General features: G+C 45.0%; 2 protein-coding genes across 5 annotated transcripts; both read left to right on the top strand.

Annotated features, from left to right (window-relative positions):
- Positions 1 to 240: 240 nt before the first annotated feature.
- Positions 241 to 3542, top strand: aqp4 (aquaporin 4). Of its 4 annotated transcripts, none has more exons than XM_076098031.1 (5): positions 241 to 332; positions 896 to 1310; positions 1404 to 1568; positions 2334 to 2414; positions 3291 to 3542. In XM_076098031.1, the coding sequence occupies exons 1-5, from the start codon at positions 241 to 243 to the stop codon at positions 3540 to 3542; spliced, it is 1005 nt and encodes a 334-aa protein (XP_075954146.1). The 4 variants fall into 4 exon arrangements, with proteins under 4 accessions (XP_075954146.1, XP_075954144.1, XP_075954143.1 ...); XM_076098029.1 differs by having other exon boundaries at positions 893 to 1310; XM_076098028.1 differs by lacking the exon at positions 241 to 332 and adding an exon at positions 372 to 484 and having other exon boundaries at positions 893 to 1310.
- A 12136-nt stretch (positions 3543 to 15678) lies between these two features.
- LOC142956892 (BTB/POZ domain-containing protein KCTD1-like) lies at positions 15679 to 24463 on the top strand. The gene is given in 6 exon segments (XM_076098667.1): positions 15679 to 16546; positions 16549 to 16878; positions 17633 to 17811; positions 18949 to 19093; positions 20644 to 20949; positions 23165 to 24463. Coding segments are annotated over 6 exon segments (1323 nt in total). The 5' UTR covers positions 15679 to 16345; the 3' UTR covers positions 23327 to 24463.
- The last annotated feature ends 1474 nt before the right edge of the window (positions 24464 to 25937 follow it).

Raw genomic sequence — 25937 nt, 5'->3', positions numbered from 1 at the left:
AAATGATCATTCAACGTGTAGTTCTGCAGTGGTTTTGTAAATATTGTGCTCACCCCAGCTGGTTTTTTAAAACTCTGATAGGACTACGGTGCTGAGGCTGACTGAGTCACGGCGCGGCCGCTCTATGTGCAACAGTGCAACTGTTTGCAGAGCAAGCAAACCTCACGACTCCTCCCCCTGTGCAGGCTGTTTAATTCCCGTGAGGTGATGCCCTGGCTAGTAACTTAATAAAGCTGCTGGATGCAATCCCAGGGCACAATGTGTGGATCATGTTCGTCTGACAGACCTGCTCTCTGCTCTGCTTCTGCTCTCACACTGCCTGCTGCTTTCCCGTAAGTACCTCTGGGTCACACAGCCATTTCAACTTTTAGATGTGATCAAGGGAGCGATGCCTCTGCTGGTTGAATAACTCGACAGGACTTATGAATGAAAACACATCACACACAACGGGGACTGTGAGAGGGAGTACAGGTTATTGCATTTGGTAAGTTTGAACTTTTTGACTGAGTGGAAGACATGACTAAAGTTATCAATGTTGCCTTGGATGTTTGCTGACACTTCGTTTTAACTTTCAACATTTTTCTGAATGTACAGTAACAGATTCTAATGATTGATCTCTATGACATTAATAGTCAAAGTTCAATGGGTGACAGCAATTAATCGTCATATGCTTTGACAGTAAGTGAGATAATTTGCCCTAGTACACAATGTTTAAAGAATGCTCTGTATGGCATTTTGTGATGGAAAGTCACTGGCTTAAATCCCAAGTGGAGTTATAAATGTTGTGCCCGGAGGCAGCCGTGCTGATAGGGTTCAGTACATTTCCAGCCACATGCACACACCAGGAATACATAAGTAGGCTAATCATTTTGCTCATTATTCTTTTTGCCAGGAGGTTCCTTTCGCGGTGTAACTGTCAGAGCATAATGGTGGCATTTAAAGGGGTCTGGACCAAGGGCTTCTGGAGGGCTGTGTCTGGAGAATACCTGGCCACTCTCATCTTTGTCCTTCTCGGTCTGGGCTCCACCATCAACTGGGCTGCGGGGGAGGAGAAGCCTCCCCCAGCTGACCTCGTCCTTATCTCCCTGTGCTTCGGGCTGAGCATTGCCACCATGGTGCAGTGTTTCGGCCACATCAGTGGTGGACACATTAACCCCGCGGTCACTGTGGCTATGGTTGTAACTAGAAAGCTGAGCCTGGCCAAAGCAGTGTTCTATGTGGTGGCTCAGTGCCTGGGAGCTATTACAGGAGCCGGGATCCTCTACCTCGTCACACCTGCTGCTGTCAGAGGGTCCTTCGGTGTGACCACGGTAAGAATCTGACCATAGTCAGTTTTCCCTGTGTGTGTGTATGACAAGCCTCCTTAATGTTAGAGTTAATTAGGAAATTCTTCTGTTTCGAAGGTGAACTCCAACATCTCAGTGGGACACGGCCTTCTTGTGGAGCTCCTTATCACCTTCGAGCTGGTCTTCACCATCTTTGCCACCTGTGATCCCAAACGCACAGACCTCGGAGGCTCTGCTAGCCTCTCAATTGGCTTTGCTGTAGCTATTGGTCACTTATTTGCAGTAAGTACCTTCCAGTGAGTTAGATTATAGATATGAAATGACAGTTAGGGTAAGAAGGCTGAGCTAATATTTACAGCAGCGATTCTCAAGTAATTGTCACGCTTGACTCCAGCAAGATGACGGCCTACTGGATCATATAGAAACAATGAACGATTTACAGCAAATTTATATTCAAACAGTTATATATAAAAACCTATAACTACAACAAATCAACCTTAACAACCTTCTGCAACCCTATCTGCCTATCAGCCGGCCCCGCTCCCAATCACGAAACACTGATTCAAAGATTCATCTCAACATCTAATGAAATTCCACACACCACATTAAAGAATCGCAGAACAAGACGAGCTCCAAGCGCCAGCCCCTTCAGCATGCACTGAGAGCTGGAGTGCTGATGCATCTCGAGAAAGTACCAGGTGCATCAAAGCGTCTTCTGCGTGTGATATTGCACGCTTCGCACTGAATCACACCCACATGCACATCTTTATTGGAGGCTGCCATCGCATAGCAACCAATCTCCCGGGGCTCTCTGAACCCTGCAGAGCAAATGAACGCACAGGGAAATAGATGTTATCTCTCGCACTGCTCCACGGATTTCTCCCTGCTTCTGTTTAGCAAATGCATACATCACGACTTGCATTAGATCTATTTTTCAGTACAGGGACATGTTCTGTAAGTCAAAGTAAGACAGCATTTTACCTGAAGACATATATCTGATGATGATGCAATGTAATGACTAAAACATCGCTGTTATGTGTCCTCTAGATCCCTTACACAGGAGCCAGCATGAACCCTGCTCGATCCTTTGCGCCTGCTCTGGTCACACTTAACTTTGAGAACCACTGGGTAAGAGATACTTTATGTAATAGGATGATCTTGCTTCTCAGAGTTTGCATGGCTAACATTTGACCCAGCTCGTGGCTGGGCCAGTTTGACTGGCCATATCTGTATGACTAAGTATTTAGTACTGTGGCACTGGTTCAAATGTTATGCCACGGTACCATGTTAAAAGGCCCTGAAATCATTTGCAGTATAGCTAATGGTGATGTCCTGAAGAGGGCGAGTGTATGCCGTGTTGAAACCCGGTAAGGTCACATTTTCAGCACCATTGCCAGAAAAGTAAAAACAGCTGTCATCTAAAAATACAATCAAAGAAGGGTCTTTCACTTATATGAGGGAATGCACAGAGAAAATCGGGTGATGGGGTTCAAAATCTTACATATGACCCTTGAATTTATGACTTCGTCCAACAACAAAAAAAGTGCCAAGAATGTACATACACACACATTTACAGCATTTTATCCTCCAGCCAGATAATGAGATGTCCCGGAAAAAGGTGTAAAATAGCATGAGCGCTGAATTTTTCTATCCCGGCAATTATTTCCGCTGAGCTATTTGCAGACAGCATGGTGTCAATGTAGTTTGTGTGTGTGTGTGTATTGGGTGATATGCTTGGGTATAACACTGTCAGTAACTGTCACTGTGGCTGGTATCATATTCACAAGTGGGCTCTCTTGGAGGCAGACGCTGGATGCCGCAGACACTGATCTACCTGCCTCTGATTAAGCTTGACCCTTTTTAGAGATCTGTAGCCGAACCCGGCGGGACAGTTTGACAGTTTTTGGTAGCGATGCCAGTGCTGCGTGTGGTCGACAGTGATAAAACATCTCCCATGAGTCACCAGAAGACTAATTACGGTGTTTGCTTTGCTGTTCATGTTAGGTGTACTGGGTGGGACCCATTCTGGGGGCCATCCTTGCTGCTGGCCTGTATGAGTACCTGTACTGCCCCGACCCTGAGATGAAGAAGAGGCTGAAGCAGGTCTTTCAGAAGGACCCGTCAGGGAAATACAGGGAGGTGGAGACAGAGGACATTGCCATCAAGCCGGGATCCATCCACAGCATTGATCTGGAGAAAGTCGAGAAAAAGGATCCTTTCAAGGACTCGACGGGAGAAGTGTTGTCTTCAGTATGACTATCACGTGCACTGGAAATGGAGACCAATCTGTAGAGCAAAATGATAATCAAACTTTGGAGTGTCCATCTTGAGCTTGTCTCCCGATCCAAAGCAGAATATGATTTCTGTCCACGAGGCCTCACAGCAAAGTAGAATTACTCTCATTGCCATAAAGCTAATATGATGTTACGGCTCAATCCCATAACCTGTTCAATATTCCTCCCGGGGCCCTCCCTTAACAATTTTGTAGCAGTGTTGGCGTGTGAGGCACACGCTGCAGAGCGACTGCACATTGTGTTGGGGAAATATGTGTGGGGTCAAGAAATGATGTGGGGGCATCACGCTGAATTGGAGAAATGAAGAAGAAAACGCAGGCTTGTTATTTTTGGATTAGTGTCACATGTGGTCCGTGTACTGTATGCATAATGACAGGAGAGAATTTCCTTGTAGTCATTAAGCACATTAAGGTCCCAAGCAATGTGAGTTCAGCTCTGACGAGCATTATCACCAGAGCTGTGTTACCAGCGCTCTCTTTTTTCAGTGCATTAGTCCGGGAAAATAAGCAGTGGACACGGTTTCTGTAAAAGTCTCTCCACCTTTTTGTTTGTTGATTTATGTGTTCGCACAAAACAATTACATTTTTTCTAATTAGCAAAAATTGTAATACTTAGCTGTTTATATTTTATACATCTAGATTTAGATCCTGTAGCACATTTTGTATTTCTTTGTATGATTTGCTGTATTTTCAAGTTTTTTAACTTATTGGTAAGATAGTTAGCTTTGTCTTTGATTTAGCATTTAGCAAGCACTAACTAGTTATAATAATAAAGTTTTTCTAAGTCATTGCCAGTGCTTTCTTTTTGGCTTATTGATATGTTTTGACACATGAAATGAGGATAGGTGCATCACAAAATCAGGAATTATTAGGAAGTAGTGACCGTACCTATGAGGGCTTTCTCTTGTCCTCACTTGCTTGTGGCAGCAGGAGCCGGGGCGCTGGGGGAGAGGGGAGGTTCAGATCAATGATGGATTGGCTCATCTACCTTCAGATTATGTCTCCCCATGGCCAGATAAATGTCCAGGATGTGTGTTCCTTGTGAGTTAAGTCTCTGAGAATAGCTTTGTGTAATCTCATTCTATCAGCAGAGAGCACAGGAAATGATACCACTTTGTGGTTTGAAATAGAAGTGATCTGTTATGTCTGCACTTTATTTCCTTTTCTAAAAGAACAGGTGCAATTCAATCCTTTTTTCCCCTCTCCTGTAATGTGGAGGAAATGATCAGCCCCACTGATCCCGCTTCATCAACGGAAGTTGTCTACATGGTGCAGCTATATTGCGTTTGCAAGGCTAGAATGCCACTATAAATCAGGTTCTAAATCAAAATTGTTTTTTTTACAGATACACGGACTACCCCCCCACCGCGTTTCACCTCTCAACCCATGTAAGTGCAGACATTATGTGTGTCAACAGCACCACCCACTGGGCCACAATGGGAATCATCTGCTGTGTGCAATAATGCTCCCATCTGTATTTCTCCAGGGGAGGGCACCCACGAGCCTTGGATGTGCAGGTTGCACTGCAAAACATGGGCAGACACAACTCAGTTTATTCATGAAATTTCTGAGCCACATTTCATTTGAAATTGGTCCAGGCCATTAATTCATAACTAGACAGGAGGATTAAGTGTTGCACAGCCCTATAACAGGAACCCAGTAATTGAAAGGGAGCCTGAGCTCATACAAATGTATTTTTTTTTTAAATATGGCTATTCTTCTGATTTTTTTTTTTGTACAATTTTGTATTTTCACCCAAGCTGCATCTCATTACTTTTCTGTATAAAAAGTTGTCACAGTTTTAACTCTTGAAAACTAGTGGTGTGAAATGTAAATGAGTGCTGCTCTTCAAGGCCCACTGGAGTCACTGGTTCTCTCAGCAGCGCTATCCTTTACCTGCAGGTCGGCTGCCTGCATCCCCGAAGGCTTCACTGGCTCAAGGCCAGCGCCCTTTTCACATCCCCTTAATCATTCTTTACAGCCCAAATAAATGAGTAGATAAATGTCATGTTTCATGCATCGACTATTTCCTCTTGGGACACTCGATGGGGGGGGGGAGGGGGAATGGGCCAGCTCGGTTTGGATTTATTGGCCTTTGCTCATCTGAAGATTAAACAGCGGAAGGCAGGCGAGGAGAGCGCTCCCCTGTCGGATTGGAAATTTGGTTTTGTTACGAATTTCCCATTGGTGATGGAGAGTAAAAGTATTCACATGTGCGTACAGAGCAAGATATTGTTGAAATAATGTGTGAAGCATTGACATTCATTCTGCAAACGTGACGGTCAAATCCCCCCAAAAAAGTCATGAGAAAAAGAAATGTCCTCCTTGTGTGTTGACTAAAGTTCCAAAGGCTTGCTGCAGACGCCTCACTTAGAAAAGGGCAAATAAAAAGTGACAGCAAGTGATGGAGCAACACTTTCCCCGCTGTCTGTTTGTTAACATGGTGGCTTATCAGCGAGATGTTGAGCAGAAAACCGATAACGCATGGATGGCCTTCACAGTGGCTGCCTCCATAATTCATTCATTTACATTCACAGTCGTTGCCATTACCAACAATGGCTATATGACGGGAATGTTGTCACAACCGGGGCTTCATTTGCACATCATACAGATGCAGGAAAAGTATATCTCAAAGTGCATCTCATGCTTATCTAAGCGAGCACAGGCAGATTCCTTTGCGAGTTGAAAACTCAGATGTTCAATTCCCAGCACACAACAGAAGGGGCAAAAAGATAAAACACACACCTTAAAGATCATTAGCAATTAATATTTGGGGATTCGTGAAGAAAAACAGCGTTAAACACTTGTTTAATAATTCATACTATAAACAAGAAAGTCTCTCACTTCCTTAATAATTTAGACGTAAGCTAATGTTGATTTATTCAGGAAGGTCTCTGCCACCAGCACCGCCTGGAGTGCCCAAATTTGAATTAAAGTAGGACAGTAGCAGGCGAGTCTGTAATAACATTTGTATAATTTTATTATTGCTCTGGGCTCAGTTCATTTCCTCCTCCAGTAGCTGCGTGAAATTGTTTGATTCTGGAAACTGCCTTGAGTCTGCGGCTCTGGGGTTGGAGGGTGGTACAGGAACAGGAAGGCATGCGACACTCTCTCTCTCTGTCTGATGCTGTCAGACATGTAAACACACACACACACGCACACACACACATGCAGAGAAAGAGAGAGAGAGAGAGATAAATAACTTTGTTATTCTGGGTTTTGTAATACTGTTACATTGGCTCACTTAATAACTCAAGCTGTCTTGAGAATATGATTGATATTCTCACTCACCTTGTCACTTCTAATGAATATTTCACTGCGTTTGTGCCAGATAGCTAAGAAGCGGAATAACTCATTCATTACATTATCAAATCATATAAATATGAGGGTTTGTGTTTACGGCTTTTCTTTACCGGCAGGGAGATTGCGGTTTCTTGTTGATATTAGTCAAAGAAAGTCACTCCCACTGTTCCTGTGCATATGAGTTTTGTTTGTCGAGAAGCGTAATTGGATGACAATCCAGCTGCTTTTTCTTAAACTTTTCCGACCAAGAAATATTCTGTTCGGCCCACGAGGAAGTATTCAACTTCATCATCATTTGGAGGCTTGCTAAGCTATCCAGTCTTATCTTGATTTTGTAGTTTCTGGTGTTCCCTCTACTGTACTGTGATTTTGTTTCCCGATGATAGGACTATCATTTTCCAAAATGTTAATTTGCAAAACTCTGATTACTCCAACACAAACAATCAAGTTTGGGAGGTATTAGCGAATGTAACGCACACCTGAGACCCCGGTGGCTTTGACACAGGAAGGGCGGGTGGAGAGGTTCTGATTGGTTTCCTCGGGGCTCCGCTTCCCACCCGCACACATTCCCTCACTCCCCCCATTCAATTCCTTTATGCAGAGAAGCCCAAACTGCAGTTTGATGAAACACATTTGTTTGACTTAACTCTTGCCTCGCCATCACGGGCTAAATCTCGGAGGCCTGTCGGTGTAATGTGGCCCAACAGCAATTGGGTTAATGAGAGGATATATGTACAAGTGCGGGACTTGACCGGAGGAGCTGTTTTCCATTTGTGTTTGGTCTGCTCGTGTTATTAGGGAAACCTTTATTATTGTTGCCCTCTAGTGGGAACCATATAATAGGATTACATTTTATTAGAGCCTCCCAGCATTACCCAAGCAGCCCCCTCCTCTTGTCTCTCTTCCCCTCATGGTAGTGTCACTGACTCCGCTGCCCGCTGTGGGTGGGGTGGTTGGGATTTTGGGGCTACGTGGACGAACGGGGCCTGCGAGCGGTGCCATGCAACGGGGGATCCTCATCTTTTCTTAGTTGCAGAAAAAAAAGTGACTTGCAACTTGACTTGAAAAAATCCTGACTTCACTTTTGCCAGATATGAATCTGAAACTACTTCATGAGCAGAATATACTCTGACGTGCGTGTGCGTGTGTGTGTGTGTGTGTGTGTGTGTGTGCTATGCTTGCTTTGTACTCTGTAATAACCCTTATTGCAACAGTGAGTCAGAGACATGTACATGCACAGCTCCACAGAGTTTGCATTCAAGACGTTTCCGTGGGTAGAGCATAAACAGAGACACAGCTATCGTGCACGCTGTGTACTGTCTGCTCATACTGAACTGAAAAAAGGAGCTCCTCTGTCATATAATTACCATTGTTAATGTTTAGCCTGCCAAGGCCATACTTGATGCTCCAACTCGGACTACATTGTAGCAACGGAGTCGTTCTCCAGAGCTGAACGCCTTCATGCCAAAGACAATATTTGGTGAGCAACTCGGGCTGTGCAAGCCTGCAGGGCAGACGTCGGGCTCTTTTCCGCCCCACTCCCTTACACAGCCGGAGGCCATTAGAGGGGTGTGGCGAGTACAGCAGCAGGTATGAACATGGTCTGAGGCGATGCCAACATCTCTCCAAGTCTACGCCGACTGGTTTGCGAGGACCAGGAGAGGCGATGTCAATCAGTTGGTGCCACTTAGATATTATCTGGCACTAGCAATGAGGGTCATGAAGAGCAAAACCAGGATCTAGAATGTCTGGTCTAGTCTAGAGCCTTCCTTTCAGCCTGTTAAGTGCCCCATGTTGTAAAAAGTGAGATTTTCATAAAGCAGGTCTAAGTGCTATATAAATACTGTGAAAGTATTGAAAAAGCTCAAACCGTGGAGAAATACACAAAGCCTGTATTCAGAAACTGCCTGTGAACGGGCCCTTGGGATTTGTTAACGGTTGTAATATTACAACTATACGACATATAGAACATTTCACAGTTTTAAACGTAAACATTCTAAAATGTGTAACAGTTTAATTACGGCAAAGAGCCCTTAAAAGAAGGACGAGTCATTACCGTCATGGTGCTTAGCTGGTGGTGTTCTATGGGAACCTGATCATAATAGAGACTCTTTGTTATCAATAACTAACCATCTATCAATATGTATGGGTTGCTTGATACCCGGCTGCAGTGTATGCCAATGACATCAGCTGACAGGAAGCCAACATGGAGCCAGGCTGTTGCCTAGCAACGCAATTCCATTGAAAATTAGCTAAAAACTTTGTCAGACGGAGGGTGAACACAGGTTTATTCAGACAGACGGCATGAGAAAAACAAACAGCAAAAGCATGTAAATGTGTTCTAGTGAAAAAACACAAGCGTGAACCTGGAAATGAGCTTAATATGTCTCCTTTGAATTGTGTCAAATTTAAGCTCTGAAGTGAAATTATATAACTTTCTGCTCAACTGTAGCCTCTTTTGCGACACGTACGGGACAATGCTGAATGCTGAAATGCTGTCCGACTGTAGCACAAGGAAAGGAGGCTCGAAGAGTCAGCAAACGGACTTAGTGATGTCCGTTATGTTTAATGTCTGCTAACATAAGCAGCTGGTCATACCAGACCAAGTGAGGCTGTAGCTGAAAACAATGTAGTGAATTGGGAGAGGGGGTGTCCTATTGTATTTGGACTTTTCATTTGTAAGAGGAAGAATGTGTTCCATAGTCTTGCTAAATTGTTTAAGCTTTGGCAGAAAAGAAATTGCAGCGAGCAGAATAAGTTTTCCAGGACCCCTCTCTCCTCTCTCCTGGGAATGCATTGATATCCCTATGATGTCATCAAGGCAAGGCCCTTTCTGTTTAGAGCAAACTCACATCTGCAACCAATCTGGATAATTTGTCCACCAGAATATGGTGCAGCCAGCTAACGCTCGCCTGCTGTTCCTGCTGTGGCAGTGAGGTCTAGATCCCAGCGAAGTACTATACCGTTAGGACCAATGGCTCTGTTTTTTTTTTTGGGTATCAAACACCACATGTATCCAAAGATCTCCACTGGTTAGCCTCAACAACATCTGATGCATGTTTTGAATACTGAAGTGATGCCATTATGAATGGGCTCCGTTTGTGTGCAAAATGGATAACGCATGGGTTTTTAAGGCCCGAGGGGGGGAGGGTTCTCCGTTCACTAGTTTGTCAGACTAATGGCATAAAAATGTTTGTGTGCGTGTGTGTGTGTGTGGGATGATAGTCGGGGCTTGGTGTATCATGCGCCTGCCAGTAACCTCTGGGGCAAATAACTTCATTGTAACGCTTTAATCCTGTGTTTGTTTTCCCGTGGGACGTGCTGGTCAAAAAGTGGAAAGTTTAATGGCCCTTGGATTGGACAGGAATGGGATAGCTGGCCTTTCCCCCAAAAAAGTGTTTCTGTTTATCATCTACAAAAGATGTTGGAAGAGGGGGAAACTCTTTTGATGAGGAGGACTGGAAAAGGCTTTTGTTTGTATGCTCTCTTCCATCAGTCACCCCCTGACGTGGCGTTCTTATTCCACTAAACTTGGGAGCAAACTTGGACGGGCATAAAAAAATGCACCGCCTGTTTGTAAATATTTGTTTCAAATGAAGGTTGCCTCTGCACTTTTTGTTCTGCTTTTTCCTCTGCTTTTTAAAAAAAAAAGTTGGGCACTGTTACAATAACATGGCAAAAATTGATTTGCTCTCATAGCTGCTGTTAGAAGAAGAAGAAAAGTTGACCTACTGAACAGTAGGGGGCGCAAGCGCGGGTCATTTCAGCCTTGCTCCACTGAAGTGTGGGGAGAACTGTTCAGGTTGTAAAGGAATAACTGTCAATTGTGGCGCAATAAAAAATAGCACTCTTGACTTAAGACGGAATAACCACGTATGCTCACATGAAGGAATGCCACCAAAAGGAACGACTTTAAACGTGCACTCCCTTTTGCTGACTGCGCCCCCCCCCCCCAAGTAAATCTAAAAGCCTCAGAAGTGCCTCAATCTTCCCGAAATCATGCATGGTTGAACATTTGAAATGAGCTCGCACATCACCCTCAGGCGCTGATTCAGACTTGATTGGGGCAAGGCGAGCTGCGAGTGCTTATTTATACGTCCACGTCACGTTGGAGGTTGTCCAAGGAAAGAGGCTGAAAGATTGCAAAAAGGAGTGAGAATTTCATTAACTGCATTCCGCTAAATTAATAAGTTGATTCCGGGCTCATCAACAAGTTGTCTTGATGCACGTGCAGCGTGGATGGCGTGTGTTGAAGAAGCACACCAGATAGATTAGATGTTAGAGAGGTAAGGGAGGGGGGGGAGAAAAAAAATCAAAGGACTCCACCAACAATCTATATAATTATCATCATCTGCTGCTTTTCCTCTCTGGCAAAGAAACACTCCATCCATTTGTAGCAATCGCCCGGGGGAACGTTACATCAAAACTAATCATAACGATTAAAATCAGCTTCTCTGCGAGAGGGAGGCAATAGGCAAGTTGGAGGCAGGAGGAGTGAGGGTGTTGTAAATGCAGAAAAAAAAAAAAAAGATTTCTTTATTTGATTTTATAAAATAAATAACATAAACTCAACAAAGACTGTGGTACCGCTGCTGCGATCCCTTCCTTTTGCGGGGAGTTTTTTTTATTTTTTTATTCTGCAGATTGGTTTAGACTGGGGCAGAGACATGAGCTAATTGTATCCTGATCTTTGCCTTGAGGGGTTTTGGAGCCCCGGAGCAAGTATTCTCAGTATTTTGTTCTGTCTACCTTAGCCAAGCTATTGCATTTCTCACTGGTGTAGGAAGAGAAGCAGCTCGTGGGCCAAATCGGAAGGGAAAAGGTGCACAAAAAGCTACTTTATGCTTCTCTATGTTTCAGGTAAGCGGAGATTTATTTGGTTTGCTATTATTTCCGAGGCTGGGTGGACTGGGACGTTGAGGCGCAGCAGCTTTTACGCATGTGCCAAGCGATTCGAGCGGTACAGTTCTTTAAAAAAATATATATTTAACCACTTCCTGGCTATTGTTCCTCAATAACTGTACAAATATATGCGCGTGGCTAGCGATATAAACGAGGAATTGGTACATCTGGTTTTGAGACGAAAACAGCGGCTTAGACTGCGATCCTGTCGAGCAAAACGCTCTACTTGTCCGCCGTGTGAATTCGCTCCTGGCGCGTTTGAGCTCCGAAACACATCGCCGTCTCCCGTGTCGCTGTTGCTGTACAACTTGCTCATAACTTACTTAAACCCGCGGTTTTTGTCGTTTTCATGGAGTGATTTTCTTTCTTTCTTTAAAGTCAGTTTTGTCGTGAGACAGTTCCATTTCCTGGCTGTCCCAGATCTTTTAATGAAAGACGCCATTGTGGAGTAATTTCGCCGCGGGCGTTTTTATTTTTTTTCGTATTCTGTTAAGACAGGCTGTAGCCTACCTTTTTACACACGTCGATGCAGAATCTGTGAATCGTGCTTTAATACACACCGTGACCGTGTTGAGATGTTAATATGTATGTCAACGGAGACAAAAAATAGGGGAGACATTTGTCCTCCCTTCTCCTCTCGTGTCTCTCTGACCGCGCCGTGCGTAATCAACTCCAAGGTCCGACTGCGAATCGGCAAATATAGTTTACTAAGTAATAATCTGGATTTATTTCACCTATGGGAACATGTGTTGTCTAAATAAACATCTACTGAGGAGCATAAAGTTTATACTGTGAAATTATAGCTCACATCCCGAACAAAAAAATAGCCTGCATTTGGTGTCTTTATATTTCTGGCTGTGCTGCAGGGAGGAGGAGACTCTGAAGGACGTTAAAAAACAAAACCCTCTAAGTTTAGATCACCTGCAATGAAAGTCAATACTTGGTTTCACCAGTTTCAGAGGGCAGCACGAATAAAAAAAAAAGAAAAAAAGATTGAGATGTTGGGTTGTCAGGACTGATCACTTGGTGGCGCTGTAATAACAAAACCACCTTTTTTTTTTTTTTACATGTATGTAGAGCATCTGTGCATCTGTTTCCCAGTTAAGTGTTTCCCACACTTAACAAACAAGACTGATCTGGTAGAGTACACATATTTACAAAGCAGGTCGGTTAGTCCACATTACAGTTCCAAGTTAGTGACTCTTTACTCGCTAAATCGGAACCCCATTGGAGACAAATATTGTTGCATTATTTAGTATTATGATTCTGCCACTCCTGTGCCCTGGGACAGTTCTTTCTGTGAACACGCACCACTGTCTCCAACGGCCCGCAGCAACCGACCACTGATCACACTTCCTTATCTGTGATGTCACGCTGATGCACTACTACAGTAACTCCACAAAGAGTTGTGTTGAAGTGGCCCTCCTCGTAATGAAACTCGGGGGGGGGGGGGATTGTGTGTTTCTGGAGAGCTGCTACGATGTGTAATGCAACTGGCTGGGATGTAAACTCTGAAACTTGCCTTTTAGTCATTGTAAACAGAGTAGCTGCAGTTCTACGATATCATTTGGTTCAGTGGAACTCGGATCGGATGACCGTGATCCAGACGATTATTTCCCACCTTTGGCTTTCCAGAGTTATAAAGTGTTTCATCCAGAAAGAAATCACACTTCTCTCAGCTCAGGAGCAGGTCAGCGAGGTCCCTTTCCCTCTGCTAACTTTTTCTTTCCGCTGGGCAGAAGGCGACCTCGGCACCCTTTTCGCTGAACACCAAAGTAGCTGCACACACGCTGAACACATTCTGCATTTTGTCACCACAAACTCGCAGAGCGACCTCTGCTGCTGCGATTTTAAGAAATACGGTAAGTCTGCAGTTGTGACGTGTGAGATTAACCTGATGCCAACCGCAGAAATGGTTACATATCTCCGTACCTGTCAAAATACTGCACTTGTGTAAATGTACGACATTTTGTTTTAAAATGTAAAACACTAAACTCCTGCAGATGTGTATTGCTCGGGAGCTTATAATGCCCAATGGACATTTATAAAATACAGTGATACAGTGATACTGACCAGACAACTCGCCCACAATAATCACCCGGAGCATTCAGCTACGACAGCCTCGCTACCTGTGTTTTGTTTTTTACCTTTACAGCCAGCAGTGACTGAAGTGAACCCACAGTCTGCAGTTTGTCTGTGTGTGGACATTTGAAACAAATGGCCACGGGCAACAAAGCAGAAACAACCCATCCAGATTATGTAAATACCAGTCTGCCTGCCTCGAACTGAATGTTAATGCTCTGATCTGAAATGCTAATTGTGTCTTGTGCGATATGTCAGAACACTCAAGAGCTGCATTGTGGGATGGCAAATTGAGAGCCGGTTTGCTGCTGATGTTGATCCCAACATGGCCCTTTTGATTACTGCAACAGCAGCGAGTCACTTTGCGGGTAATACAGCTTCAGATGCAAACAGAGATGTCGGTTCCCTGAGATGTAAAGAAGATGTTTAACGTGATGAATTTGCATAGAAGGCTTGAAAGACTGTGATGGAAAAAAAAACAACTGGAGCAGCGTGAATACTGCAGGCTTTGATGCACTGTGCCTGTTTTAGATTTGCTTGTGTGGTGCAACGAAATGACACGAGCCGGGTAAAACGGGCAGATTCCCATAAACGGTTCCGACTCGTGACACAAAGGTCCGGAAACTTTGGGAACGCGTCTACGAACGGCCCCCGCATGGGAGACTATTTTGTAGCACCGTGCCAGATTCAAAACGGCAACAGGTAGGAAAAGTGCTGGCGTGGAAGGGGCGTGGTCTCTACCAGTCGCCCGTCGCGTTATGGACTGTGAGGATGCGGCGACCTTTGAACTGTCCCCGTGCATCTCTACTACTTCCAACAACTCTGAATGATTTTGTGATACAAGAGCTCATTCCCACCACCAACCGCCCCCCCCCCCCCCTTCCCCTACACCTCCCTCCCACCCAACCACCCGTTCTCTTTCACTCTCTCCCCCTGCAATTTTCCATAATGCCTTACAGATTTTACACTCAATCCACCTTTGCGATGACAAGGCTTTGAGGAAATCCAATTCCAACCAAGCTGTTTTCAGAACTTACTCTCCACAGGCACACACTCGCTCTCACACTCACTCACACTCTCACACACACACACACACACACACACACACCACCATCTCCACAAATTAGTCAGGGAACAAATTACCTGCATTCTGAGTGTGATCCCACGCACTTTGCCGGCTGCCTTACACAGGTCCCCTTTTGAAGAGCAGCCATGTGATTTCTCTCTCTTTTGCCCCGCAGGCCCCCTTTGCCTTCTGCGAGGGATTCTGGAGTTGAATTTTAAAAACTATGTATGGCTGCTGCCTGCGCTTATCAGCGCGTGCACAAGCGGCATGCAAATCAGACCGGGATCACACACCGCATTGGAGGCCTGCACTCAAAGGCAAGCTTAATTGCTAATTGGGTATCTAGGTGTGAAACTCCCGCTGCCAATGAGAAGCAGGAATGTGGATGTTTTAAGGCCAGTGGTTGAACTAATTAATTTGAATGTGAATGTTATTAAAATTTGTGGATTCCCTGTATTTTCTATGGGGGGAAAAAAAAACATAGCCCTGGAGAGTGCTGTGGCAGTACTTTTTTAAACAGCAATTGGATGTTGTGGTCTGGTTTTACACGCCAGGATGTCATTAGCGGGTGGTGTTTTTCACAACGCTGATGTGGTCAGCGGAGGTGGTGTTTACACCGCGGTCACCATACAGTGACTTTGATATGTGTCAGGCGTATAGCCGATGAGAAACTTACCAAGATGTTAGAGACGCACCGATACTGACTCGGATCAGACTGGATCGAGTATCGGTGACAATGGGCCGATCTGGTATCGGATACCATTATTATGATAAATAGCAATTCAGCACATTTATACATGTATTTATGCGTTACATTATGTTTCGAACGAGTTAAGAAAGTCAAGTTTAACTCTAGCTTGATGTTGCCTTACAGTGAGGCGTATAGCTTGTTGATTAAACACTTTTATTGGATCAGTACTACCGGCTGATACCCAAAGCCCAGGTATCGGGAGTGAAGAGGATGCATAGGTGCATCCTCTTTAAGTGTTTTCCTTGAGGGACAGACTGCTGTCTCTGGTAGCTGACGTGTCCTCGTGCACACAGCGGCCACTTAAGTTATTCATATCCTTCAGAAATGATGAAAAGAGTGCTCATGCATCCGGGCAGCTGGAAGCGATCTCACTGGCTGCTGTTGTGTGGTTGGGAAGATTGTCATCAAGTCAGGTGCTTGAGAGTGATGTGTGTTTGTGGGTGGAGGGTGTCACAGGGGGCACTTGAGTGGGTTGGTCACTGCTTTGGGTGTTTTTTTTTTTTTTTTTTTGCTGTTGTTCTTTTCAGTGAACTTTGGACTTTGTTGGGTCTGTTGTGTTGAAAGGAGGGTTTCAAAACGCATGCTGCAAAGAGGGCAAAGGCCAGCTGTGACGTGCGCGTGGACCCGACTCGTATAAAAAGACGATCCCCCCATTTTTCTGTATGTGTGCGTGCGTGTGTGTGTTGGCAAGGATTAGTTTTATTCTGAAAATGCGACACTCGTACCTGCCGCTGAAACAGCGACAGCCCAGAAGAGCCGCAGGCGCTCCGATGCTAATGTTGTCGGGGGCTTTGACTTCTCCCAGCCATTGCGAGGAAGCAGCTCCGCGCGACAGCCACGGCGCCACTCTCTCCCCCCCGGTGCACGCCGTCCCGCTCCTCTCGCCTCTCCGCGCTCGGCAGGTGCGTTGGAAACAGCCGACCGCGTCCCGACCCGCGACCCCAACGCTCGCGCCGCGATGGACGAGACGGACGTCATGGACCTAACGCATCAGAAGGCGAGGAAGCGACCGCGTCCGATCGGTTCCGCGGACGAGTCCGTGCACGCTTCCCTCAAACGGCTGCCGATCCGGGCGGCGGAGTACAGGGAGCCCTCGCTGATGTACGCGGTCAGAGGAGAGCCGATTCCCGCAGCGTCTCTCAAGCAAAACGACCACTCGGTGACTTCCTCCCCGAACACAGTGATGCCGGCGCAGGTAAACGCGAAAACAAAAGTCGGATTTTGTGTGGGAGGGGGGGGGGGGGGAGAAAAGTAGAAATTACGGTCGCTTTTTTGCTGGAGGATGCGAAGTGACAGACACTGGTTTTATTTGCTCCGGTGTGCGAATAGATTGTCTTCCTGTCGTCCTTAAATGTAGAGTGCGCACTATTGTCACGTTGTTTGAATACGCACAGACGCCCCCGTTTCCTACTTTCGTTTTCATAGAATGTCGGTAATATCCAACTCTTTGATAATCCTCAGAGACTGAGGTGTCACAGACTATAGCTCCTTTCTCCCGTCTTCACTCCGAAACTTTTGAGCAGAAGTAATTCTCTTCTCAGAGATGCACTAATGGTGTTTGTAGGTTAACAGGCGCCACTTTGCCCAAATCCTATTACAGTGTTCAAATCAAGAGTCGTCGTTATTGCTCACTTCCACCGAGATTGATGCTCCGAATTAATTTGGTTTTGGAGATTATGGCCCACAGGAGCGGGTGCTCGTGGATTTTTGGCAACATCCAGGTCAAGGTCAGGCTGCTCCAACTTGCAGAGATGAAAATCTTCCCTCACACTCCTGACTGAGGAGTGTGTTGTGTTACAGAAATATATCAAATGTTCTTTATGTTTTTTTCCCCCACAAATGTTTTATTCCCTAAATATTAATAATCAGGCCCCCTGTGTCGTGTGTGTTTTGAATTTCACACATCTTACCTGTGTTGACATTGTTGTCCCCTGTGTGTTGTTTTACAGGATCATCGCTCCAGCATGTCCAGGCCCATGATCACTCGATCACCGGTGTCTCCCTTGAGCAACCAGGGCATCCCAACAGCTGCACAGCTCACCAAGTCCAACGCCCCTGTGCACATCGATGTGGGCGGACACATGTACACCAGCAGTCTGGCCACCTTGACGAAATTCCCAGAATCCCGGTGAGTCTGCTCTGCCATGCATCTGTGTTTTTAAGTGTGGAGGTTTTTTTTTGGGGGGGGGGGGGGGGGGGGGGGGGGTAGTGAATGCTTGTGTCTGGTGCTCAGCTTGAAGCAGGGAAGGAGATTGCAGTGAGATTCAGCGTCTTCTTTCCGAGCCAGATTTCTTCAGCGTCAGAATGTCATCCTGTTTAATGTTTAATGTCATCCTGTGACATTAAACAGTCAAATGTCACATCTCGTCAAATCACAGCAATGTCTCATGGGCGCACTTGGCGGAGAGACTGAGTATAAACGAAATGTTTACTCCTTCTATCCAGCAAATCCGCAGCGGCGGTTGCTTTTGGGTTTAGCGGGTCGTATCGCAGAAATCCCGGCTTCCTTGCGTCAGTGGAGCCCACAGTTATTTTGGGGCCGGTAAACAATTTGTAGGAGTGCAGAATGCGGTGCACAGACAAAAGCGACTTGGTTATTCTGACAGATGTCACAGCAGCAGTAAAGGGCCAAAGGGCATGGGGGGCCATCTGGAGGCTGGGAGGCCGCACTGTCGCTCCGAGCCCGGGGCCCGAGGGTGACTGGCACCCTGCCTCAGGCAACCAGCTACCAGCTGGCCCTGACCTTTTCAGACCACCTCTGCTTTTCATCTTTTCCTTCTTTCCTTCCTTCACTCTTTCTGTCTGTCTGTCTGTCTGTCTATCTGTCTGTCTTTCTTTCTTTCTTTCTTTCTTTCTTTCTTTCTTTCTTTCTTTCTTTCTTTCTTTCCTTCCTTCCTTCACTCTCTACTTCTCTCTCTCTTTCTTTCTTCATGGTTGATGCGTGTCTCGAGCTCGGTAACGTGTTCATGTCTGTGCGAAGGTGGGAAAAACATTTCAGAGCTTGAGAAAATGAGTGAGTCACATCCCTTTGCACATGCTCTTGCTTCACATTATCATTTTATTTTTCTCTCTCTCTCTCTCTCTCTCTCTCTCTCTCTCCCTTGACTCCTGCTATGCAAGCATCAAACAACATAAGCTCGAGAGCAGTGTATCGATAATGCATAATACTAGTTATATTAAGACATGTAAGATTGTTAATGTTGACATGTTGTCCCCTGCTCCCTCTCTGCCTCCCCCCACCACCCCGCCCCTTCTCCGTGGGTAGAATTGGTCGTCTCTTTGATGGCACAGAGCCTATAGTCCTGGACAGCCTGAAGCAGCACTACTTCATTGACAGGGATGGACACATGTTCCGCTACATCCTCAACTTCCTCAGGACGTCCAAGCTCCTCATCCCAGACGACTTCAAAGTGAGTGGGTGTCCATCCTAGAAACTGTAAAGTCTCATCAGCCAGTCAGCATTCTCCCACAACTTCGCACACACAATGACTGCTAAGGCCGTGGAATGCCTTTGGTCGCCGGGCACTCCCTGACTTGCTGGAAAAACGGTTCCCATGCTGGAGACAAAAGCGTGAGGGGCAAACCAAGCTCAGTCGTAATGCATTTGCTCGTCACGAGATGCAGTCCTGCTCTCCTCCAGCTCTTAGCGGCCAAAGATTCTTTTGAGATATGGAAGGAAAAACAATAAGCCTGCATCAAGGCAAGTAAATAAACATCCCGGCGCCCATGTGGTAGATTTCATCAGCGCTCTGTGTTCTTAAGCCAAGTGGCCATCCAGGGTGAGTCTCACTGTATGTGACACATTAGAATTCCTTCTCCCCCCACCCCCCTCCCTCTTTTATTACTCTTATGTGTCATTTAGTCAGTAATTACTTAACTTGCCCCGGGAGGAAACAAATAACCACATTATCTGATGGACTGTCCACAGTGTGACTCAATCACTGCAAAGTATGTCAGCTAAAATAAGCAAAGACAAAAGACAGGCTCAAGTTCAACCTAAGGTTACGTTCGCATTGAGCAGATCTTGAGAGGGGCCTGAGAAAACTTGAGTGCGGTGAGATTTTGGCCCCTGCAGTCCTGCGGGTAAAGGATCTGCTCCTTTACCCCACGCAACCCTGTGTTACATGTCGCACTGCATCTCCTCCACTCTGGATCTTTTGTAATTTTTGCTGAACGGTGTCTTCGCCTGGGTTTATTGCTCGTTCATGTAGAACAGCGGTTTTCAAACTACTGTGCGGTTTCCCTTTTTTAGGTTTGGGTGCACATTAGAAAGAAAATCACAACCGTAAACTGATTCAATTATTCTGTTGGTTTATTTTTTTGCTCTCTAGTACAGCAAAAAAAAGCATTTAGGCTGCCAGCCTCATCCTATTCAGTTTAGTCTGCTTTAAAATACAGGGGAAGTATCTTTGTACACTATATATATAAAATAGATGTTCTTTTGATTGCTGGAGGCAATTACAGAGCTTCATGTAAAAAGAAAAATATATAAATAAACAGGAGAGATTCTGGGCTATTGAAATATTAAGCATCTGTAAATGAAAAAAGTCAAACTACTATTCCTTTTCCACACATTATATTAATGATACTGACACAACTCAAAGTTTTTGCTGATCACAACCCTCCCAGTGTCCCAGACCCTTACGACCCAGCATGAGTCACATACTGCTTTCACTGTTATTTTGTGGGAAATATTTATTCACTGTGTTTAATACTTTCTCCACAAGTATTATTTGGACATATTTACTTTTGTCAGACAGGAGACAGTAAAGACCTGATATAGGGTTACATGGTCAGTGTCTCAAACCTGCTGGCCATCAGAGAGCCTGCTCTCTAAAAACAATTGGTACCGATGACAAAACGTGTTCCTTGACCCGGTAAAGTGAAAATGGACACAAACAGAACTACATAACATCCACGATATCCTAATATGTCAACGGCTTTGCCCCGTCTCCCACAGGACTACAGCCTGCTGTACGAGGAGGCGCGGTACTTCCAGCTGCAGCCCATGCTGGCTGAGCTGGAGAGCTGGCGCCAGGACCAGGAGCTGAGCCGGGTGTCGCGCCCCTGCGAGTGCCTGGTGGTGCGCGTGGCGCCCGACCTGGGCGAGAGGATCACGCTCAGCGGCGACAAGGCCCTGATTGAAGACGTGTTTCCAGAGATCGGCGACGTCATGTGCAACTCTGTCAACGCCGGCTGGAACCATGACTCCACGCACGTCATCCGCTTCCCACTCAATGGGTACTGCCACCTCAACTCCGTCCAGGTAATGGGGACAGTGGGCTGCTGTGGGTGTATCGCCATTTATACCGAGCGTTCCTCAATAAGTATGAACACTAAAAGTTGATAAAGTATGCTTTTCTGTATTTCTCCACTCACTCATGTGCCCGAGGCTTTGACCGAGGTGATGATCTGTTCACCCGACTTTTTCTCATCTGCAGTTATGCTGTAGACTTTTCACATTTTACTGATGTCTGATTGCAAAATGTTATCTTCTTTAATCTAATGGAGTCACAAGAACAGCCTTGCGGAGAAAGAAAAAAAGAGCTCTTTGATGAGTTCATCAAAGGATCAATTTAGCAAGTCGTCATTAGACAAAGTCTACCACTATATCTTTACTTTTCTGTGATCTGACCGGAATAATGATTTGGACTTCGGCTCCGGAGCTGGTGGATGGCCAGCTTTAATATCACGCAACCCTTTGCGGCGCTCATGATTCGGTCCTCATCTCACCCAGTTGCCCTCTCATGGGAAAAACAAATCCGCTTAATCTATGAGTCATTTCGATTGTTTTAAACGTTGCCTTTGAAGTGGGGCGTCGGAGCCGACCCGCACAGAAGGGACAGTAAATGGGTTGAAGGTGGATTTCAACCCATTAAGTGAACGGCTGACGCCTTGAATCGTGGTGGAGGGTCACCTGAATGCTCAAACTGAGGTGGCAAACAGAAAGAGGAAGTGGGCAATTCAGGATGCAGCGAAACACTTAGGCAGACATTTTTAGTGAGATTTCTTAGCAAATATAAGATCTGCAGATCCACAAAACTCATGTTGATGTACTTTAATACCGGCAAATCTTTGGGGATTTGCAGGCTAGTGGTTCTATACCAAAATAAAGCAAAGTTAGAGAAGTAGTCTCGCCATATGAGGTTATTTTTGCGAATGAAAAACACCATTTACTCTTGTCTTTATTAAGACTTTTAAGGTGTTGGGGAAGTTGGGATTTCTAGGGGAGCAAAACTACGACTTGAAGTCTGTAATTATCCAAAGATATCACGCTATATGCTGTGTTGAAGGATTTAATATGATCCTCTCATAGGCACATTGAGTTCTAAGTGAAACCACCCTTCTCAGGCTCAAACAATACTTTAACAAGAAAACTTCTAACACCAAGTAAAACCTGTTAAACTCATCTTTTATATTCAGCATGTATTTGGCAATATCGTATTCCCCTGGTTATTGATATATTGATATTCCACTAATTCATTGATGGTGAAACGCTCAGATACGCATCAATAAACGATGGAAGAGGGGCACATTTGAAAAGATTTCACAATGATTTTGGACTGTGTCTCCATCTGAGGAAGTCAAATCTCCATCTCCCTCGGAAAAAGAACACACACACACACACACACACACACAAACAAACCCGTCTCTGAAGTGTGTGAGTCGTGGAGAGCAAGCAAGAGAGTGAGCATGCTCCCTGGCAGGTTGTCCCCAGGCAGGGCCCATAATCCTGTTTGGTTATTAAAGCACGCCGGCGGTGGATGCTGTATCTGCGGCTAATGGAGGCAGGGCGGGGGTTTTGAGAGAAGGAAGGGGGGGGCAGAGAGAGCTGCCAGCAGTTGGGGGACCTTTGTAGTTTTGGCGGAGGCTTGGGCCTGGGGGCTGGGGGAGAAATGGGGAGAGGTTTTTTTTTTGCTGAGCGGTCCACACTGAGCCAAGTGGCAGAGAGAAAGCCTCACAGCTCCCTGGGGCCTCTTCATTGGAATGTGATCCTACAGCCCCCCCGGACACGTCTGTAGATGTCTGCAAGGCCGTGAGATCAGGAACAGCTACGCGCGCGCAGACTAAACACACACACACACACACACACACACACACACACACACACACACACGTACAGCAGAAAACAATGAAAAACAAGGCGAAACGAGAGGCTCTTGGTTTTCGTGAAAGTCTCATCCAAGTTGCCGTCAACAGGCCGTATGTTGAAGCTCACTTCCAGAGCCGTTTCCTGTGCTCGACTTAGCTCTAACTCTGCACCATGTGACTAAAAGAGTTTTTCTGAGTTTTGCAGTAAACAAAAGGTTAGAGGTGACATTAATGTCCGAGCGTCCTCCACGGATGATTTATCGGGCATCTTGACCAGGTTGGCAGCGACTACAAGCGCTGCCTGTCACCAGAGTGCTAATGTAAGATGCTGACGATGCTTGTGTTCCGACTGACATCTCCCTCCTTCTACGCCGTTCCACCTCTTCCAGGTTCTAGAGCGCCTCCAACAACGCGGCTTCGAGATCACCGGCTCCTGCGGCGGAGGCGTGGACTCGTCCCAATTCAGCGAGTACGTCCTGAGGAGGGAGCTGAGGAGGACGAGTCAGCGAGGCTCCAATTCGAACAGGATAAAGCAGGAGCAGCTGGACTAGAAACCTCCCGAGCAGCAGGAGGTGCTAGACTTTTTCCTGTGGCGGCCAAGCGCTCGATGCTGCAGAGCTCTGTGGACTCTGTTTTTTTTCTTTGTTTCCTTGTCGATGTTTTTATTTTCTTAAACTTGAGAACCACCTAGAGAATTAAAAATGAGGTGCAACAGGAGATTTTTTTTGCCATAAGAAGATACAAGACATTTGATAAGTTTGAGATTGCGAGGACATTTGTGAATGTCGAGCCCCCATAAACCAATTAAAAAAAGGATTTATATACGCTGGATCCCCAAACAAAGTTTGTTTTAAAACTTGGAGCCTACATTAGGTTGAATATGATTTCTATTATACCCATATAAATTAAAAAAAGGCTTTTATTGCTTGTGTAGTATCTTGCATAGCTTGTCACCAGTGACTTGATTTTGATGTCTCACTGGCAAATTGGTCTGTTTTTATCCCTCGCTGTAAAAAGGTCACTAATGTGTTGCTTACAGTACAGAATGTCTCAGTTGTCATAAACAGTTAGTTTCAACAAAGCATCTTTTTTTCACAACTAACATGATGTTGAATATTGTGATACCAATGAAGTGTTTTTTTGTTTTTTTTAACTTTAATGGAAGTTGTTTTTTTGGATTATGCCATGAGATAGTTAAAATTAGTATCATCCAAATGAAACACCCCGGACCATTCAGTACGCAGTAAAGAAAATACTTTAGTAAATATTCATAATAGAGTCAGGACCTGTACATTTGATCATTGTATATGTGTTTGTGTTTTTTACATTGAATCTTTTTAAAGCAAATTTGTTGCCTCCGACGTGACTGAACAGATTATTGTACCACCCACTCCAAGATCACTTTTACTTGTAGCACATATTGATATGAAGTTGGATATAAAGTATTTCTAACATGACTGACCCACCTACGCTCCCTAGATTTGAGTAAAGAGGAATGTAGCAAAAAAAAAGAAAGAAAAAAAAGTGAAATAAATCTCAACAAAAGTTGTCATGGTGTCTGTTCGCTGTTTGTGCATCGCTCTAGGGACTGCTATCACACGTCTGCGTATAGTTACACAGTAATTCCTCAAATCTGAATTTACTGCATCTATCCTAACTCCTGAATGTGTTCAGCGTCAAACAGGAAGCCAAATCTTTTACATTATGTAGTGTTTTAGCTCTCTAAAGCTAACTTTACCGAGGCAATATTGTACCTTGGAGGATTTATGCTGGTGCATCAGCAACTGCATGGGGCATTCTTTACTTAGTTATATTGAATGGAGCCGACTTCTCCACGCAAGTCCTGTCAGTTGTGCTTCCACATATCCCTGCAGGGCCAAAATCCAAAGTGAAATCCCACACGGAGCCCTGTCGTCTTGTCTTCATCCCTTTTGGCAGAATCTCCACTTTCTTTGGCTATCTGCGGTTTATGCTATATGTCTCCCTTTCAGGCCTCCTTGCCCTAGATTCCCTTTTGACTGACTGTTATTCTCATAGGCCAGAGGTGCAACTGTGAGTGGTACACAGCCATGCTTTGCTCTCAATCATGAAATCAAAGTATTCACGGAGCAGGCATCAAACACATCAACACTCAGCTAAAACTATTCTGGTTTGCAGAGTTAAAATAAGTTCAGCTCAGCATTCAAGTGTAAGAGGCGATATATCACTGATGGATTATTCTTAACAAATCGGAATATGATAATTCCAATATTCAACCTAATAAGGAGTCATCGTATTCAGATTGTCCACAAATTCTCAGTATTGATCTTTTTAATTGAGCAAAACACTGCCTGATAAATATTCAAAACACGTCATTTTCAATAAATTGAGAATACTTTTTTAAGAATGGTTTTCTTTCCAGGAGTTGAATGAGAAGATGGATAACACTCTCATTTCTGTACAATAAATATAAAGCTACAGCCGGCAGCTGCTTAGCTTAGCTTAAACTGTAAGACCACAGCCTGTCATGTGTGCACCTCGGTTTTGGTACATATTAAACATAACCTGTTAAATATGTAAGCTTTATAGGTGCTGGTGAGCGCCAGGCTAGCTGTTTCCCCCCGTTTCCAGTCTTTGTGCTAAGCTAAGCTAAGCTAACTGGCTGCATATTTACTGTTCAGACATGAAAGCGTAGAATGGAAATGATTGACATATATCTGGTTTGCTATGTGAACCCAAATGGAGGAGGTTCATAAAGAAATAGTTGTTTTCCTAAAATAAAACATGGTGCGAGAGAGAGAACGAACATGTGTTTAGCTTAGAACTCAGCTGTACTTTTTTGTGCTCCCTATGTGATTTCTAAAGTTTGTTACCTGTGGGGCAGCCTGAGCATAATGAGACCCTGTTTAGCCCTATGTCTTCTCACTTCCTGGATTCAGTCTAACTTGAAAAGGAATTAGAGATATCCTCCTCTCCGGACACAGCCTGTTGGAGAAAAGATGAATGGTATTAGGAGGCTGACTTCCAGTCCTTTAGAGGACAGGGGGTTTTGTGGAGAATAAAGTAATTTGAGTTCCTCCTCTCTTCTGTGGTGTGTCTGTGATCATGTCTCTCTCACTCGCTTTCTCTCTAGTGATTATTTCCAGTCATCAAAAGGCAGAGTAGGGCCTGGAGAAAGTGGCC

This window comes from Anarhichas minor, unplaced genomic scaffold (genome assembly GCF_050575085.1).
Source record: "Anarhichas minor isolate MPS153535 unplaced genomic scaffold, ASM5057508v1 ptg000024l, whole genome shotgun sequence".
Lineage (NCBI taxonomy): Eukaryota > Metazoa > Chordata > Actinopteri > Perciformes > Anarhichadidae > Anarhichas > Anarhichas minor.
This window is presented reverse-complemented; position numbering and strand designations above follow the sequence as displayed.

What these genes read in the sequence shown, in the direction of transcription:
- aqp4 (XM_076098029.1), top strand. Translation starts at nt 241, where the DNA reads ATGCAATCCCAGGGCACAATGTGTGGATCATGTTCGTCTGACAGACCT. An exon ending in CTATTGGTCACTTATTTGCA is followed by an intron (nt 1,569 to 2,333) that starts GTAAGTACCTTC and finishes TGTGTCCTCTAG; the next exon opens with ATCCCTTACACAGGAGCCAG. An exon ending in TTAACTTTGAGAACCACTGG is followed by an intron (nt 2,415 to 3,290) that starts GTAAGAGATACT and finishes TGTTCATGTTAG; the next exon opens with GTGTACTGGGTGGGACCCAT.